General features: G+C 43.1%; 1 protein-coding gene across 1 annotated transcript in view; it reads right to left on the reverse strand.

The window, feature by feature from the left end:
- Nucleotides 1–13,859, reverse strand: part of LOC135366319 (uncharacterized) — a 36,815-nt gene extending 22,956 nt beyond the window's left edge. The window contains exons 1-10 of the mRNA XM_064598991.1: nucleotides 13,837–13,859; nucleotides 13,574–13,677; nucleotides 11,101–11,190; nucleotides 9,880–9,998; nucleotides 9,206–9,316; nucleotides 8,545–8,629; nucleotides 5,577–5,644; nucleotides 5,415–5,474; nucleotides 4,493–4,629; nucleotides 685–814 (exon numbers count right to left, since the gene is read on the reverse strand). Coding sequence (XP_064455061.1) covers nucleotides 685–814; nucleotides 4,493–4,629; nucleotides 5,415–5,474; nucleotides 5,577–5,644; nucleotides 8,545–8,629; nucleotides 9,206–9,316; nucleotides 9,880–9,998; nucleotides 11,101–11,190; nucleotides 13,574–13,677; nucleotides 13,837–13,859 — 927 coding nt within the window. The remainder of the gene's footprint in view (nucleotides 1–684; nucleotides 815–4,492; nucleotides 4,630–5,414; nucleotides 5,475–5,576; nucleotides 5,645–8,544; nucleotides 8,630–9,205; nucleotides 9,317–9,879; nucleotides 9,999–11,100; nucleotides 11,191–13,573; nucleotides 13,678–13,836) is intronic.
- Nucleotides 13,860–17,852: the final 3,993 nt, after the last annotated feature.

A 17,852-nucleotide genomic window follows, 5' to 3' on the forward strand; every position in this document is an offset into this window, starting at 1 on the left:
TTGTGTCACCTGTTATTTACGGTTAGAGGGGGGGCGACCCTTGCTATGAGGGCGTTTTCTGCTATGCACTGCCAGGCACTAGGCACTGCTAGGCATTGTCAGGCACTACCAGTGTGGTTGCCTTCCTGCTTACGTGAGCTAACTTTGACGACAGCCGTACAACGTCGTGAACCAGGCCAACTGAGGATCGCGTAGGGTCAAGAATGCAGCATGTTCAGCACGAACGCAAAGCTCTATGGCTGCCTGGACACGTTCGTTCGCAGAGCAGCTGCAGCCAACATCTTTGCTGCTGTTGCCTGCTCACATGCTGCTGAAGCACGTGGTGTCTACGGCAATGCGGCTAGCATCCTTTGACTGGGCATCTTGTTCTCTGACACGATCGTAACACGCAGGTGACTTTGAGTGCACATTTAAAGGTGCGTCTTACAACCACGGTAACGTAGCACCAAATACATCAAAATTCTGTGCTGAAACAATTTAACTTTGTGTAGCTCAATTACTTTTCCCAGAAACTGTAACTACAACTAAGTTACGGCTATGGTTTTGCAATTACGTAACAAGCACAATCACTTTTATTACTTCTAAGCGATGTGTTTATTCCTTCTTGCACTGGCCTTAACTATAATACCACCTCCCATTCAGGCCCACCTGTTCCTTGCAGAGAATCACAGAAGTACTACTTACTCTCAGGGTGCAGAGGGTCTGTTCAACTGATGCTGGCGTGACGTTGCAGATGATTGCAGTGTGGGCATTTCCGCCGAGAGAGTTCTTTAGAATCCTCGTGAGCTTTGAGTCACGGTAGTTTATGTGACCCCTGTTCAAGAATAATGCCAAGCAAATTGGTATTAGTAAAGCTCAAGCAGCGAAGGCAGCATTGCATGGTTTTCTCAAGATGCACACAGCTGACTGCACATGGCAGCATTACCCTCTTGTGTTTGCAACCAGAGTCAGTGGCAACGTAAGTCATACACTTCACCCCACCCCCACACAAGAATCGCTCCGCGCGCGGATGTAGTGCGGCGCGGCCAAGTGGGAAGTGGGGGGGGGGGGGGGGGGGAGAGAGAGAGCTGGCATTACATCACGAAATTGGGGCGTCGCCCGAAGGCTGGTAGCCAATCGCGAGCGCCTACCACGGATGTGTGGGCAGTCCCAGTTGTAGCAGTTAAGTCGTCACTGACTATACGTGCTGGCACTTTTCTGGGAAATCAATCAACATCAAATCAATCATAGTGGGCCATATTTAAGCCCGGGCTTTAAGTGGGCGCCTTTCAGCTTTCTGCGGCGGGATTTGCAAATCCACGGGATTCTGCAGGCAACAGAAAACAAGCAAAAAAAAAAACAATGTTGCAGAATTCTCCCAAGATCGCCTATAGACTCTCCGTGCACACTTTTCCAGCCTTTCCTATCTGCGCAGAGTGCACAGGAAAGTAGTCAAAACTCTGCCAACTTCTCTCCGGGCATTTTTGTCGTCGAATTTCCTTCTGTCGTGGCAGGTTCCGCCAGGTAAGTGCTGGCAGTACCGGTCCCCCCAGGCATTTCAGCCACAACTGGTTGGGGTCTGCCAGTGAAAATGCAGGAGATCGACTGATATCTTTACACATTTCTGTACCCTTGCGATACAAAGTTTTTTGCATACTGGACACAGGGTACATATTCGCAGCCACTAAATTTTGCAACATCTACATAGATACTGAACTTCATGACTTGATTTCCTCACTTTGTGATACGTCTTAATTTGCCCTGATGCTGTTCAACTAAGGTGGTATGGTGCACGCTAGCAGTGGAAAGTAGTTTTATTTATTTATGGCACTACCTCAAAAGCCCTCCTGGGGTGTTATGTGGGGGGAGAATACATGTACATATACAAAGAGTACATATGACCTGAGTTGGTACAAAAAGTACACAGAAGCAAAAAAAGAAAAAAAAAAACACCAGATCATAAACCAAGATACGTAGCAAATCTATTACGAAAGACAACAGTATCAAGAACTATGACAAGGGACTAGGGAAGGTCATTCCTACAGTTAACGGTGTTCGGGAAAAATGAGTTAGAAAAATAAGAAGTGCGACACTTCATGGGCGATCGCTCCCGGCAGAAATAAAATGGCTAGAGTAATAATTCCGCAAAATATTACGGAATCCGGAATTCATCTCGGAATTCTTCATTTGGCACAGAATTTTACGGAATCCCTTATTTTTACGGGTGTGTGGATTTCGAATTCTCGCATTCAAATCAAATATCAATCACTCAAAGTGTTTCATTCGCGAATCGAATACCCAGCATTCAGATTTCCGAATATCCGACTACACGTATTCGCAGAATATGAACGACACCTCCTGAAAGTGGGCTTCACCTGGTGCTTCCCTGCGTGATGTATAGCCTGCTTTACAAAACTGCCCATGCTGCAGACAGATGCTGACAGCGAACACAGACAGACTGTAGTTTAGCTTAAGATAACGTTAGCCGAAGTTTCTTGTGCATACTCTGCCTCAAGAAGGGGCCCGTGTGTAGCTCAGCGGTGGAAGTAGGGGATTTGATGTTTGACTCTTAAAGGAGTACAGAGGGCCATAAAAAAAATACAGATTAAGACGTCTGATGAAAGTGTGTGTGTCATTTTACCGAGCAGCGCAAAAGGTTTGGATGTGTGCAATTTGTTTCCCAGAAAAAACTCCGCCCGTTCACCATTTACTCGCCACTCCAGGTATAACGAAGATGAGAAGGTATGATGTCACGTCACCGATGACAAGATAAGGAGAACTCGTTCTGGTTCGCCGTTCAGAGGAGGTCAGCGCCTTGTCCCTTTGCCACCGTAAACCAGTTTTGCCAGTTCTCCCGGTTAATTAGGGATAGAAGGAGCAGCCGAATCATTAGCAAGCCAGGAGAAAGGCTTTTTCAGAACCCCGAACAGCCGAGTAGCAGACGACAGCGGAGTAGCAGACAACATTTCTCTAGACCAATCAATAAGCGCTCTCCTTATAGCGTCAGCATGAGGTTCCAGGCAGATCACAGGCGGTACTGCTCTTCACCACTGTTGCGCACGGTCACTTTTTGTGGCCGTGAATTTTAAATTCAATTTAAATTTTGAATTCTAAATTCGATTTCTGCGATTATCATGACTCTGTGGTGCAAATTACTTCGCATGGTGCATCTTACTAGACTACTTAACAGTTTTATAGGAAGAAAACAGGGTGGTAAGAATGACTTCTGTGCTACTTTAAATAATGCCAACAGCCCAGAAACGAAAAGGATGTCCTAAAGGTCTTCCTATAACCTTCCTATAAACTCCATATGTTGAAAGATATTTCAGCAAGTATAAAATGATTGTGGGCAACACGACAGCATTTTTTGTCGGAGGAGAGCACAAGATATCATGCATAAGATGCTGAGCCACAACAGTGCTTCGAATCTATAATTTTATAAAATATGTTTTGTTGCTTCCCATTTCAAGCAGTCACTGACTGCTTTTCGCGGATAATCGAAGTGTTAAGGTCAGCCAAAACAAAATGTGAAGGACTGTTCTCCCGTGCTCATGACAGTATCTGCCCAGGATACAGTGTGTGTGTGTGCAAGGAGCACTGGGATTTCTTGAAATTGCCTATTTTCACTTAAAATGTTTGCATGTTCTTAAATTTAGCTGATTTTCGCATTCACGAAAGCTGGGAGGCATGGACAATAAGGGTTCTACAGTATTACAAAATATTATTCGAAAAACACACAATTCTGAGGGGAACAGCAGGTGCTGCGAGACATGGCCACTGCAGCAAAATTTTGCCGCATCAGGGAATTCTTGGAGCTCTAGCCTTGTTCAACAGCTCATAAAAGCCCATTACATGAACACCATACCACATCATTCAATGTCACCATCATGTCCTCTCACTTTGAAACCCATCATTCATTCCACTTGAACCTTCAGCATCACGTGACATCATAGACTATCCTTCAACATAAACTTCAACATCATACCACATCACAGGCCATCACTCAACATCACACCATTCTCCATGATGTGGTGATATTAATCATTTCCGTAACGTTGTTAACGAATTTGCCAGTCTATGTAGCAAGCACGACCTGCTAGACTATAACGACCATGTCATAGGCACCCGTTCCTAAAGCCACCTTTGGAAGCTAGCGGTGGCGCTACTCATCGACACGGTTACTGCTTCCTCAACTTCTACAATACTTTGTACTTCAGTTTCCCGCAGTATTTTCGTACAAGCAGCGGATGTCCCACGGAAGATGTTTCATCCTAAAGTTGATTATCATCATCATTCTACGTGCTTTCATAGGAGTTGTTGCCGTCGTCTGCTACGGAACGTCTGCCACTGCGCATTCAAAATTCATATTTCCATTGTCCAATCAGGATGTAGATCTCAATGAGTGGCGCCCCTAGCAAATCGTACGGACAGGCATAACATGGTCGTTAAAATCTAGTAGGTTGAGGTAGCAAGGGGGGAAAAGAAATAGTTTTTCTGCTCAATATGGACCTACCTTTCACCTCGACTTAGTTTCGAGATCACCTGTCCGAGTACAGAGAGTGAACTGTTAATGTGAACCCCTTCTTTGAATCGATTGCCCGTTGTACCAGCCTGTTCAGCACGCTCAGATCCAGCGAGATCAACCAAGTTCTAAGGAATGAAATGAATATGGAACACATGAACGATTACGATGTGCACATGAAAGTGTCATCGTGAAGCAAAGTGCCTATGATCTCAATAAGCAGCCTGCTACAAAGAATGTTGAAACATTTGAATGCGTGTGTAAATATGTGTATGCTACGCTGAGTTTGCAAAAGACGCAGTAAGACAGACGACGACGTGACAATGAAAAAAAAAAAGGACATGTGAAGCCTGACAGCATTCTATAGTTTTTTTATGTGTACAGTACAGCCTCTTTTTTCCATGTTGAGCAGGCAGTAAAGTTCTTCAGGCTTTTTTTCCAACAAAGAATGCCTTGCCCCCAGACCATTCAAAGGCATCTTGAGGCAGCCAAGTTTCTCACTGTTCTAAGAACAAGGCCCCTTCTCTCATGTCACAGTATCAAGATGTACCACTGTATCATTTGTCAAAGTAATCTCAACAGTATCTAAGGCCTACAGCACAGGGTCTGAGAAATTGAACCTCTGTATGCAATAAGGGGATAAGTCGACATATCCTCTTTTTACTATTTTTGTTGCAATGACATCGACATACCAGTATGCACCTGCCAATTAAAACTTGGGACCTTGTTGCGATTTATTGGCCCACTACAGCATGGTAAAAAACGGGAAATGCATGTGTGTCAATGGGACGGACAATCATATCAGGCCCCTTTTCCCATTTTGGGATTTTTCGACTTATCCCCTTATTGCATACAGAGGTTCAATTGTCGCGCGGACAGTTCTCAAGGAAACCCGCTCGTAAAACCTGCTTACCAAGTGCGACACCGTGACGACTCCTTCAGAGTTGTCCTCTCGGATGCTGCTCTCTATGATCTGAGTAGAGTGAAGAACATGTTCCAGTTTAGTGGACAACACCAAAGCTTAAACTGTGCTAATGTCAAAGCTTTACGCGTGTGTTTAAGTAAAGGCACAAACCATTCTGAAAATTGTATGTGAGCGAGAGCTCCTTTGGTTCATGTCGGTTTCTCCAAAGTGCCTCAGTTCTGCAAAATGATGAAGAGCTTATAAAATGTACGTTTCCTGAAATACAGGAGGATACCAATAATTTCGTAAAAGCAGACCTAAGGCTCGTCGCTCGTAAGTGGGCCTCACGTTTTCGGGTTTAGTGGTTTTTTTTTAGTGGTTTTTAACGTTGGGGTATACAAATCTGGTTTTAACCCCAGAACCGTAAAACGAGGCGAAGTGTGCTGTTTGCATTTTAGATGAATGGAAGATGCAAAACAGCTGTACATGATCATGCGGTGCTCAGCATTCTCCAGTTCCCATATTAGTTACTGCACTGGCACATTGCCAAGTTAGTTTTTGAGTTTTGGAGTTTTAACAGAAGTCATAATGACGCAAATTAAACAAATTAAATTAAAAACAGCTCTCACCGGTTTAACCATAAAGCACAAGGCCCTAATCGCAAACTCGTGTGCGAAAATTTATGGCTTGGAACGTTTGTCCTTAAACACGTACTGAATAGCATGGGCGCGACATGAATGTTAAGTTGATATTGCATAAATTTTCCTTTCGTTGCAATTCTATATGATGGCGATCCAGTAAATTACCCTGCTTTTGTTGTCTATGAAACATTCAGAAGGAAGTCACTGGTTTAGAGAATTTCGGAGACAGGCATTAGCAAAAAAAAAAAAAAAAAAATGCCACTGGTTCATGCAGCGGAAACCACTAGCTGGCCAGAACAGAGTTCACTATTAATATAGAGTAGAACCTCTATACCACACAGTGTCCCTGCATGTACTGAAGATGTTGATGTGATGAAGCAGACTTTGACAGTGTGTCAGAGTATGAACTATGCACAGTCATGCATGTTTCCTTTTTTTTCATAGAAAAAAAAACAAAAACACTGTACACATGGAGTTTTTTCATAGAAAGTTATAGATATAGAGTATATATAATATATATTATAATATAATATATAGATAGATATAGAGTATATATAAAGATATAGATATAGATATAGTTCATAGAGTTTTTTCATTGAAAAAAAAAAAAAACGCAACTGCTGTCAACAGCCATCAACAGCTAATGTCTGCTTATGCAAAAGACAGCATGAGAATCCAAATGGTTAGATGTTGTCGTACATGCTTCATGCTTGACCGACTATACTGTGGAAGGTCGTTACATTACTATCCATGAAGTTATCATCTCCTGGGTCTGAGGTAGGGTTCCGAAGCTTCGAACAAATTTTGTCGGGCCAACACCATTATCGACAGAGCTGCGCAAAGTGGGTGCCACATTTGCTCAGCGATGTTCATGAGGTGTAACAGATGAATTCAGCTCAAACTTTACTGGAAAGGCACCGACGAGTTTCTCGGCAGTAAGCAGTTTGCAAGCGATGAAGTGAAACCCAAAGCGTACAGGGGGGCATGCAAACAGGACATTGCAGGGCATGGTACAGAGAAGGTGCAAAAAATAAATGTGCAGAACGGTACCAAAAATGCCTTGACAAAGAGCGTGAGGGTAGAAAACAAATGGGTTTCAATGCATTAGAGAAAGAATTTTCAATGTTTGTTCAATATTTGGGTCAATATTTGCTCCACAGAAGAGGAACTTTCTACTGACATTCGCATGCAGTTATACTTAGAGCTTGAAGTTTTCAGGAAATATTTTTTTCACAGTTTGGGGTACAAAATTGGGGAAATCAACATGTGCTCTAAATTCGTGCGAATTGGAAAAGCTTCCGGTATGCTAAAATCCGGCAGAAATCAGGCTCTATTACTCAAACGAACTGTACTTGTTTGGTGTTCACAGTGATGTAGTTGCATCTGCTGCCAAACAAGCTAGTGTGCATTCCTACAGACGTTTCGGTGAGGCAATTTCCTGGTTGAAAATAGGGTTTCACCTAAAGAGGCCACCTACAATTCGGGCGGCAAATTCGGGGAAGAAACGGGTTTAACCCTAAAACTTCAGGCTCTAGTTACACTAAGCTGGCATGTGTCACTTATTAGCGCAGCTAATCAAACCAAATATATTGAAGGGTAGTTAATAAATCTGATGTCGTACCAAGGAGGAAACATGCATGCGTAAGGACCGGTGCGTTTAGCTTAAAACCAGTTTTTACCCTCCGATTTGCATCATCGTCATTTAGAATACCCCCCCCACACACACAAAAAAAAAAACAAAAAAAAAAGAAGAAATGAAAACAAACTCTGCAAAGTGCTCATTAAGCCACCGACATGACCACTAGAGACCTCTCAAATGCCGTACATTCAGCACTGCTGTTCTGCATCGTATGTCACAATGTAAAAAAAAAAATCTACCTAAAAATCTACTTTTCCGCCCGATATCACTTAATTTTACCGCGTTTTACTGCTTCAGAAATAAAAGCTCGTTTTTACCACCCGTTTTTCAAAAAACATAAAACCCAAAAACACAGGGCCTTATGCATGTTCTTTGTAATAAAGTGTACTTTCAAGTTTTCATCATGCTTTCAATCTGCACTGCAATATACTGCTCTATAGTTAGGGCCTGACTTTTTCGGGTTTTATTTTTGGCCAAATTCGGGGGGTAAATATCGGGTGGTATTTTTTATTTGAAAATTCGGGTGTATTCGGGTTAAATCCCGTTACGGCATATTCTGTCGTCAGGAATTCGGGTGTATTCGGGTGATTTTTTTTGTTTAATAAAAATTTGTCTTAACATGGAACTAATGTTTAGCAATGTTATCAAACTTTATTTTAATGCACGCTTATGAGTGTGCCACGCGACCCGGATGTTTTCGGGTAGATTCGGGTTAAACCCGAATTTTACAGATTTCGTTCGGGGGGTAAATATCGGGCGGATACGGGTTTAACCCTAAAAAGTCAGGCCCTATCTATAGTCATCTGGATTCACTCCCTTACGTAACACATCATTCAACTAACCAAGTAAACCTGCTTACTTTCCCCAGATTTCATTGTAGACAAAATGGCCTCTGGAGAGCTGACAGTGACCTCAGAAAGATTGGCTATGAAGGCTTGCCCATCCTGGAATCAGAATATGGTGAGAATTTTTATTTCTTACATAATTTTAGCAAAAAAAGAAAAGAAAAAGTGTTACGGAGGCGAGGTCAGCTACGTCTTATTTTCGATAATTAGTAGACTCTCGTTATTTCAATCGCTCGATACTTCGTACTTTCTGTTATTTCAAACACATTGTTTGACAAGACCGAAATTTCAAGCATGATACAATATAGAGAGGACAAGACGTGTCGTAAAGGTTGACTATACTTTGTTGATTATTTCTTTATGTTACGGCTGCATCCTGCAGACACACACAAGGAGATCTTTTATATTAATTTTTTACATTTATTTAACTTCATTTAACGCAGAAATTTTTTATTGACTTGTGGCAACCCGCCATCATCTTCCGTCACATTGGCATTGATTCGTACAGAAGTAATCGCCTAGAATATCATTGATCTAAGGGATTCCTTCCCTTGCAAAGCTGACACGCAGACAGTGGCAATTTGGTGTTGTGGACACAAGATTACATTACATGGCTGACATCTACCGGCGCCCCTTGTGAGATCGCAGGGTGCTAACAATGCAAAAAAGACTAACCGTTTCCCTGATCTGCAGGTTCTTGTTCTTGGCCTCATCGAGCAGGTCATAAAGGTCTTCCTTGTATATTTCCAGGTAAGATATCCTCAGAAGATACTCACGATCAGGAACCTGCACACAACAGGAGAGGGGGGAGGGGTCATGAATTACAAACAGAGCAACGCTAAATCTCGTTTAAGCTCACTGAAAAAAAAAAAAAGCAATGCCCATTAAAGCATTAAAATGATACCCAGCATTGGTTGCATGAATGACTGAACAAAACCCTGCTTCACTTGTGCCTTGAACGGTGTCTTGTCACTGCTGAACTCCATTTATGATCACACATTAACAACCTGCAGCCACCATGTCGAGCTTTATAAGTTACTAAAAAGATGTAATTACGTTACAATAACAGAAACATGAATCTGAAAGCAATTCAGTCACTTGAAAAAGTTAGTAGAATAAAATGTAATTTGGTTACGGTTAATCCAAGTTACGTGTGCAGACACACATTACAAACACTCATATCGAGCTCAGAAATTACAGCTAACTTGGTAGAAACACGTTGCGAAGTATGTGTCCCTAGAGTACAGCCGAAAACAACAAAAACATTGGGGATCACAACAGTGCTCCTTTAGCAACTACAAATTCATGACAACACAGACATATAGAGAGTGCCCTTTATGCAGACTTACATTTTCAATTATGCTGAAAATATTCTGGACAGTCTGCTGAACCAATCCAGGTTCATCACCACTGCCAAACATTGTGTGGGTTTTCCCAGAGGATGTCTGCCCGTACGCAAATATCGTGCCTGCAAAGTCATGATAACAGTTACCGCGGGGTCATTCCAATGGCCCTGCTAGACCCCACAGCAGGTTCGGTTCTCAAAAAATATGATGAATACCTCGCACTATCACTTCGGATTTTCTGAAGTCATACGAAAAAATTATGAACCACTTTCAATATACGAGAAACACAAAAACAGTAGAGGAGGGAGGTAACAAAGAGTATGTCTGGTACGTCGCAAAGAGAGAATAAAACCCGAAACAGGGAGCAAACAAAGACAACACAACACGTTCTGAGAGAATGTGTTGTGTGGAGGTTTTCACATTGGGGGTGAAGGACGTGTCTGTGAAGATGCGCAACGAACGAAATAAAGGAAAAAATGCTGTTCTTTCACTAATTTTTTTTTTCGGACGATATGCCGAAAAAATCTTTGTTCTGAAAACTGTAACGGTATCAGGTGGCCGAAGGGACCAGATGTTCTCGTTGGGACGACGTTGTAGCTTCTATAACTAAAAGTTCATCAACAATTTTCGGGTAATTAGTCGTTCAACGGTTGAGCAACACATGGCTAAGAACATCCGCCGCCCAGAGATGTTAGAAGTGAAAGCAGGATGTCTATAGCCCGTTGTTTTTTTAATGAAAAATCTGTAAAAAAAAAAAATGCACCCTGTATAACTAATTACATACTTTTCCAGCCTGAAAGAGAAAGTTTGTGCAGCAGAAAGAAGCACTGCCACCACTAACCAAATGTCGTTTTGTCACGTGGTATTCCTTGTATTGTTATTTAGCTAGTCAATCTTATCTAATGAATTCTACAGTAATACAATAGTTAGGAAGCATGCGAGCTAGTGACATAGATCCACAATGAAGAACCCTGGAGACAAGGGACATGGGATGAAGGGGGACAAGCAATGAATTCAATTCGTCTGGCACAAGGGAAAAACACCAGCAATTACGACGGAGGACCATTGACAAGATTCAGTAGAATTGATCACATAGAGCACTTGGATTTTTCGAAACATAAAACCTGAGTGCAGCTTAGTTGGGCACCCTGTATAAGAGGATAACACAGAATAATACGCATTGATAAAACTGCTGAGCAAACAGAAGTAGTAAAGCACACAGACCATTGAAGCCCCTCATGACAGAGTCCACGATGGGATGGCAGTACTGCTCGTAGATTTCCGCGTTCGTCGTACATTGATCGAAAATGTGATCTGCAAAAAATGGGAACATCACCTGTGTCGTAATCAAGAAAGCTGGGGGCTGATTAAGGACAAGTGATGATTAAGGACAAGTTGTCGTCCTAGCACAGCTTCATTGCCAAATCAAAATCAATGCCCAATCAAAACGGAATCAACAAAAAATTATTAAGCTGGCATTCAAGTCTTTCATTACAGCAGTATTATTCCTTCCCAAGCACTGTTAGAGAGAGGAAAAAAATCAGTCCAAGGCAAGCAACATTCATCTGGACATTCATCAGACTGGACATCCAGATACATCACGTAAGACTAATGCTGTCATTTACTAGTTCTACCCAGTTTTTTCATTCCCGTAATTATCTCTTGTGCAGAGTTAAAACCAACCCTGGGAAACAAATGCTCAGTTTCACGTCAGTCACTTTATGGAATTCGTTACCTATCCATTTGAAGGACATGCCCTCATTACATCGTTTCCGTCATGCCCTGAAGCATCGGCTCTTGATGACGGTGGCTTAGTCACAGAGCGCTAGCTCACATCTACAGCTACCCTCATTCTCATTTATTTTTATTTTTGTTCTTGTTTACTGTTCCTTTTTTTGTTTATTTGTTAGTTGCTGCACATATCGTTTCAGTTGCCTGTACTCGTTTTCCTTTGTTAACCTCCTTTCCACTCTTATTCGTTTAAGCCTTCTGAGTGTATCGGATCTCAACTCAGTGTTATTGCTCAGAGTGTTATTGCTTGCGTGTACTGCCCATGTTATTTGCTTCGTTTCTGTTTGTTTCATGTGTATTCTTCCTAGCAGTTGTTCCACACATTTTATTCAACCCTGGGTGGCCCCTCCTCTAGCTCTGCTACGGGGTCCCCATTACTATCACACTACCTTGTATCTAGCAATAAAGGATTTGATTTGGTTTGATCTGTATTACCAAAAAATCACGCCGGCAACAACAATAAAAACAGAATAAGAACTTGATGTCTTGCAACCAGTTCTGGTTGGGCAGAATAAAGTGCCCAGGCAGAGCCACCCACTTCTCTACTAATGGCAAGTAGCAATCCGGATGTTTCAGATGAATCAAGGCCCCAGTTTTTTACTACTTCTGCCTTAACCTTGACGCTTCATTCTGAAGATTACAGAACTGGTTACAAGACGTCATGTTTCTCATCTGTTTTTATTGGTGTAGTGCCGGCATGTCCCTTTTTAGTAATAAAAAAATGAGGAGGGGGCCTCCCCGTCTGAGAGCTTAGCAAGGTTTTGGGCATAGAGTTTAACATTCCAGTTTAATTTAATTTAGGAGAATATATACATTATTAAATCGGCTAACAAGGTCAATTATGATAATTTTATTTATACTCCTAAATTAACCTCGTTACAACGAAACGCGATATAACGAAATTCGCGATAGAGCGAAATAATTTGGATTCCCCGGCAGAGGGCCATAGAGACCAATGTATTTTAACTCTCGCTACAACGAAACACTTTTCAGCCGCCGCCTCGATACAGCGAAAGAACGAGATAAGGTTTATGACCCCAAAACCGACGTTAGGGTCATGAAAACAAAGGGCGCAAGCAGCGTCCTGTTCCCGCGGCGAAAGACGGCACACGCGATTAGGGTTGGGAGGAACCTGGTGCCTACAAAAGGAAGTCTGAGTCATTGGAAGGTTAGGGATTTTCTTCCGAGGCTTCTCCTTTTCGCGCTTGTTTTGAACTGTCCGGTTGCAGCCAAGTAAAAAGAGCACGAGACGCAAGGCGCCATCGCGCGCGTGGCGGCGTAAGCGGCGTGGCGTCGACGAAATCAGCCTAGATTATTTTCTTGACGGGGAAAAACATGCCGTAGCAACGGAGAGCCTTACGGAAAACGCACTGTCATAGACGTAGAAGGTTTGCGGGAGATCTCAACACGATATGGAGAAAGCTGCGGAGGCTTCGGCGGCGTACGAACAATGCGTGACACTGCGTCTTCTAGGCACGACGCAGACGCGTATAACCGGCTATTTCACGCAAGAATAAAATATTGCAGGTGCACTTTGGCGCTGTATTTGTAGTTGTTGAAACTTTTTCACGAAAAACTTTTCCGCATCGTAGCGGGAGTTATTGACGCTTATGTACAGCGCGCGCCCTCGCAAAGGTCGCGATCCGTGACCTTCAATTCGGTACAACGAAATGTTCGATACAACGAAAGAAATTGCAGTCCCTTTGGGTTTCGTTATATCGAGGTTCGACTGTATATTAATTGACCTCATTAGCTGATTTAATAACTAAATCATTCAATTACATTAACTTAATTAATTTAACCGGACACCTAACATAGCGAAAAACTTGAATGAAAATTTCTTTAGTGCAGCGACATAAATGACCAGAAAGACACAAATTCAATGTAAGAAGAAAAAAAAACTTACCAAATGTAAACAGCAACGAAGCCTTCCCGTCTTTCTCCGTAAAAGTTGAGAAGATGGTGTTTTCTTGAACACCCCAACGAGAGCATTCCTTTGCAACGACCTCTCTGTAAGAGAACATAAGCAGAACATTTGAGCAGATGAGCAGCCCAGCCTTTCATTTTCCAGCGGTATTGATACTCCACAATGCCAAGACTCCAAAGCAGGCTTATTAAAGACGGAACCCACCACTCCTTTCAAGTAAAACGTAGGGTTCATTCACCAACGTGAATCCCTCCAGAGGCCTCATGTAGGCCAGAGGCCATCAGAGGCCATCAGAGGCCATCAGAGGCAACCAGAGGCCAGATGTAGAGTAGCCATATGCATATATGTTACACATTTTGCATTTGCGTTATTCGTGGATCTGCAATTACTTTATCAGATATTCACTCGCAGTTTTCTCGGTTTTGGATTTTTCGACTTATAGCCTTATTGCATACAGAGACTCAATTGTTGGTAGAACCAGCTCAGAATCTGTCCAAGAGACAGATACCTCTGAGAAACAACAATCAAGGAATGTCTCTTGCCTTTCGATCAGGGGCCGCACCCGTACAGCAACTTTTATGCTCGCTGATGGTGGGGACATACCTTGGAAGCTGCAATGCACAAGAAACATGTTTACCAACATCATGATCACAAGATCGCAACTGCGCAAATGTGCCAGACAGAGAATGAAGTATATTTTGGCCAGATGACTTGGTTGGCCTTCATATCTGGTAACAAATGTCCAAGTACTGACATTTGGGTAGCCCCACCACTGAGAGTGCAGTTCTGTTGTAGCACACCAGGCAACCGGGGTAGGCAACTCTTGCTATGTTTTGTATGGCTCCTTTCTTGTTACTGTGGCTTGTGGCTGCCAAGTATTTGGTTGGCAATTTGGCTGTTTCTTCTTAAACAAGTATGGCGAAACAATGCTTTGGGAAATCAACTTGTTGCATATCAAAAGCTGGTGTATCTAACGAAATCATGAAAGTATCAAGGTAGACAGGGCATTTTCAGCCCAAACTGTTGTAAAAGAGAACTTGCTAAGCACGACGACAATTGATCCCTTGCACTCAACTCTGGCAACTTTGGCCCATGAGCATTACACAGTACACTTTCGCCCTTCAACTCTTAACCCTCTCTGAAGACCCTCTTAACATAAATGATTGAGCTGCAGCTCTCTGATAAAGGATTTGAAAACCATCTTTGAGATCTACTAGAAATTCTGTCGTTTGTAGCCAATGTTACTAGTCAGTCCATGGTAAGTGGGTGTTTCAACATTATCCACCATGCACAAATGCACCTTATACAGTCCACTTTCGCTTCCTTGTTTCCAAACCTCACTTTAGGAGTCCATCGACCTATAAATTATTTTTCCAGGAACGCTGATCAATGGTTGGCGCAGTGGTTTATCCAGAATCCCAAGCATGGAGGGTGTTGGAAAAAATGGGGGAGGGGGGGTCATTGTTATACTTACGTCATTACAGCTTAACATATTACCAATTCACGTCCGCACTTTTGCAACTCTGCTTTACGAGAAACGGCGTACATCCAACTACATGAAGTGAAGATAAGAGATGATAAGAGAGTGTGACGGTTAACGGGGCAACGACTGGCATTCCTTGCATCGCTTCGTCCAAAAATTGAACTCTGCGAACCTATCGTCCGTCGCTCTCGAAGGGGCTTGCGTCGGGTCGCAGACGGATGTAACGCTGACGGATGCATTGGAACGCAGTAGCGCGGAACGTGCTTAACGGCAACAGAGTTCCCATAAGACAGTTTACGGCATTCCCTAAAAACCGCCAAAGTCTCATCGCCGAACGCCATGAACAGGATGGAGCAGACTTCATTATATTTCAAACAAGATGTTTTCATAAACATAATGTTCTGCCAACTTTTTTCGTGTTCAACTCGTTTTTCTGACGCATGTTTGCACTTTGCTTCTCGCTCTTCGTAGCGATACTCTCTAATCAAAATGCTGTCACTAATCCCGCCTGGCAGCCACCCATCGTTCAAGGCCGTAATTGAGCTACGGCAGTTTCGCATGGCCAATATATATTGAAAGGAGTACCGAGGGCCGTCCGAAAGATTTTCAGATTAAGACGTCTTATGAAAGTGTGTGTGTCTTTTTACCGAATGGCGCTAAAGGTTTTGATGGGTGGAATTTGTTTCCCAGAAAAAAAAACTCGCATAAAAAATGGGTCCGCGCCTTCACCCTTAACTTGCCACTCCAGGTATTAAAAGGAGGAGAAGGTATGATGCTACGTCACCGATGACGTTTATCAGGAGAACTCGTTCTGGTTTGCCAGTCAGTGGGGGTCAGCCCACCCCACCTTGTCCCTTTGCCACCACAAACTAGTTTTGCCAGATCTCCCGGAGAACTGGAGATAGAAGGACCGGCCGAATCATTACCGAGCCAGGAGAAAGGCTTTTACAGGACCCCGAACGGCAGAGTAGCAGACGACAGAGGAGTACCAGACATCATTTCTCTAGACCAATGAGCAAGCGTTCCCCTTATAACGTCAGCACGAGGTTCCAGGCCGATCTCAGGCTGGTACTGCTGCTCACGGCCGTTGCGCACAGTCACTTTTTGCGACGTACTTTAAATTCAATTTCCGCGATAATTATGACTCTGTGGTGTGAATTACTTCGCACGATGTATCTTACTGGCCTACTTAACAGTTTTATAGGAAGAAAAGATGGTGGTAAAAATGACTTCTGTGCTACTTTAAGACCGTGACTGTACCCGTCTGACAGGTACATAAGCTACCCCCCCGACTATGCAGCTGTCATTCGTTCACTTCGTCTGCGTTCTCCGAACAGTCAACTACAAGGCCGCACCGGTTCCAGCAGCTCTCAAGACCCTTGTACCTGTGCTGCACTGGGGGGACTCCCAGCATGGAACCAAAACCCTGATCAACAGTAACGTAACACTCGTGAGATCACACACAGATCACAGGAAGACAAGAAGGAAATGTCAACATTCAAAAGTGTTTGCCACATGGAATCATCCACTGTTTAAATGCGAGACCAGAGGAGCACCTGGGACAGCGACTATTCAGCTATCTCGCCATTTCATAGGCTGCTCTATCGATTTGGTTTCGTGTCTCAACGTCCCGTTTGCTCGTCGAGCCTTTTAAATTGGATGTGACAATGTACAAGGATGGGCGACGAACTGCACAGAGCCAGCATTCAGCTACAACTGCCTTGTGGCGTCCTTCAAATATGCGTGTCTATACATGCTCGTTTACCTTGTTGCCACTTGCGTGCTGTGCAGATGATTAGTGTGCTATATGCTACCTCAGTGTTATGTCATTCGTCACTGGCGAGCGATAGGAAGAAGGCTTAATCAATAGAAAGAAGGGAATAGAAATAGACGCCACCTTCCCAGTGATAAGCGTCGCGCACGTATTTGTTCTGTCACCGAAACTAGTCCGAGATAGGGCTTCTGGTCCCCTGCTCAGAGGACATGCACTGTAATATTTTGACTGCGTAGATGTTCAGATATAATCTGAATAATAAATTTTAAACCCTGCACGATAAGGTACGCTAGAACGCTCACAACAGAAGACTAATCGCATTTTTTTTTTTTCTTTCTTTTAACGTCATCGAACTTGTATGGGTCAGACTTAATAACTGTGTTTAGGCCAACAGACACTGTGGCTTCTGTTCGGAATGGAAATACAATCACACGGAGTGAACGTCAAGTAGACGCTGTGTACGTTCTCATTCTCTCGCGTCCGCACAGGAACTATTCCAAGCTCACAGTAAACGCTTATCTGAGCAATAACATGCAGAAAACAAAACTCACCTTCACAAATCCCGAAAATGCTACAAGTATGATCACTTTTTCTGGAACATGAATTACATGACAATATGCAACGAAAGACGGAAGTTTGAAAAATGGAGCGACATGGAAAGCGACGTTTTTGTTGTTCTTTCGTTTCTTCTTTTGCAGCGACGATGGCCATGGCAACAGTGCTGCATGCTGCCCAACGGCGGCTGCTACTTGTGATGTGAAAAGGTAACTTTCAGTTTGTTGAGTTTGCGGGGAAGAAAGACACAAGACACAACGCAGGAGAAGACCAAATATTTCTTTTTTCGTACCTGCGCCAGCTTGGTTGCATTCTACTTTTATGTTTAAAGCGGATCACAATACAAGAACCTAAAACAATGCTAAAGTCCCACAAACTGTGACTGGACTGAGAGAAGGTAAAACAGGAAGTAACTCTATTAAAATTAGAATTCAGGTGAACAAGGC

The sequence above is a fragment of the Ornithodoros turicata genome, chromosome 8, assembly GCF_037126465.1.
Source record: "Ornithodoros turicata isolate Travis chromosome 8, ASM3712646v1, whole genome shotgun sequence".
NCBI lineage: Eukaryota > Metazoa > Arthropoda > Arachnida > Ixodida > Argasidae > Ornithodoros > Ornithodoros turicata.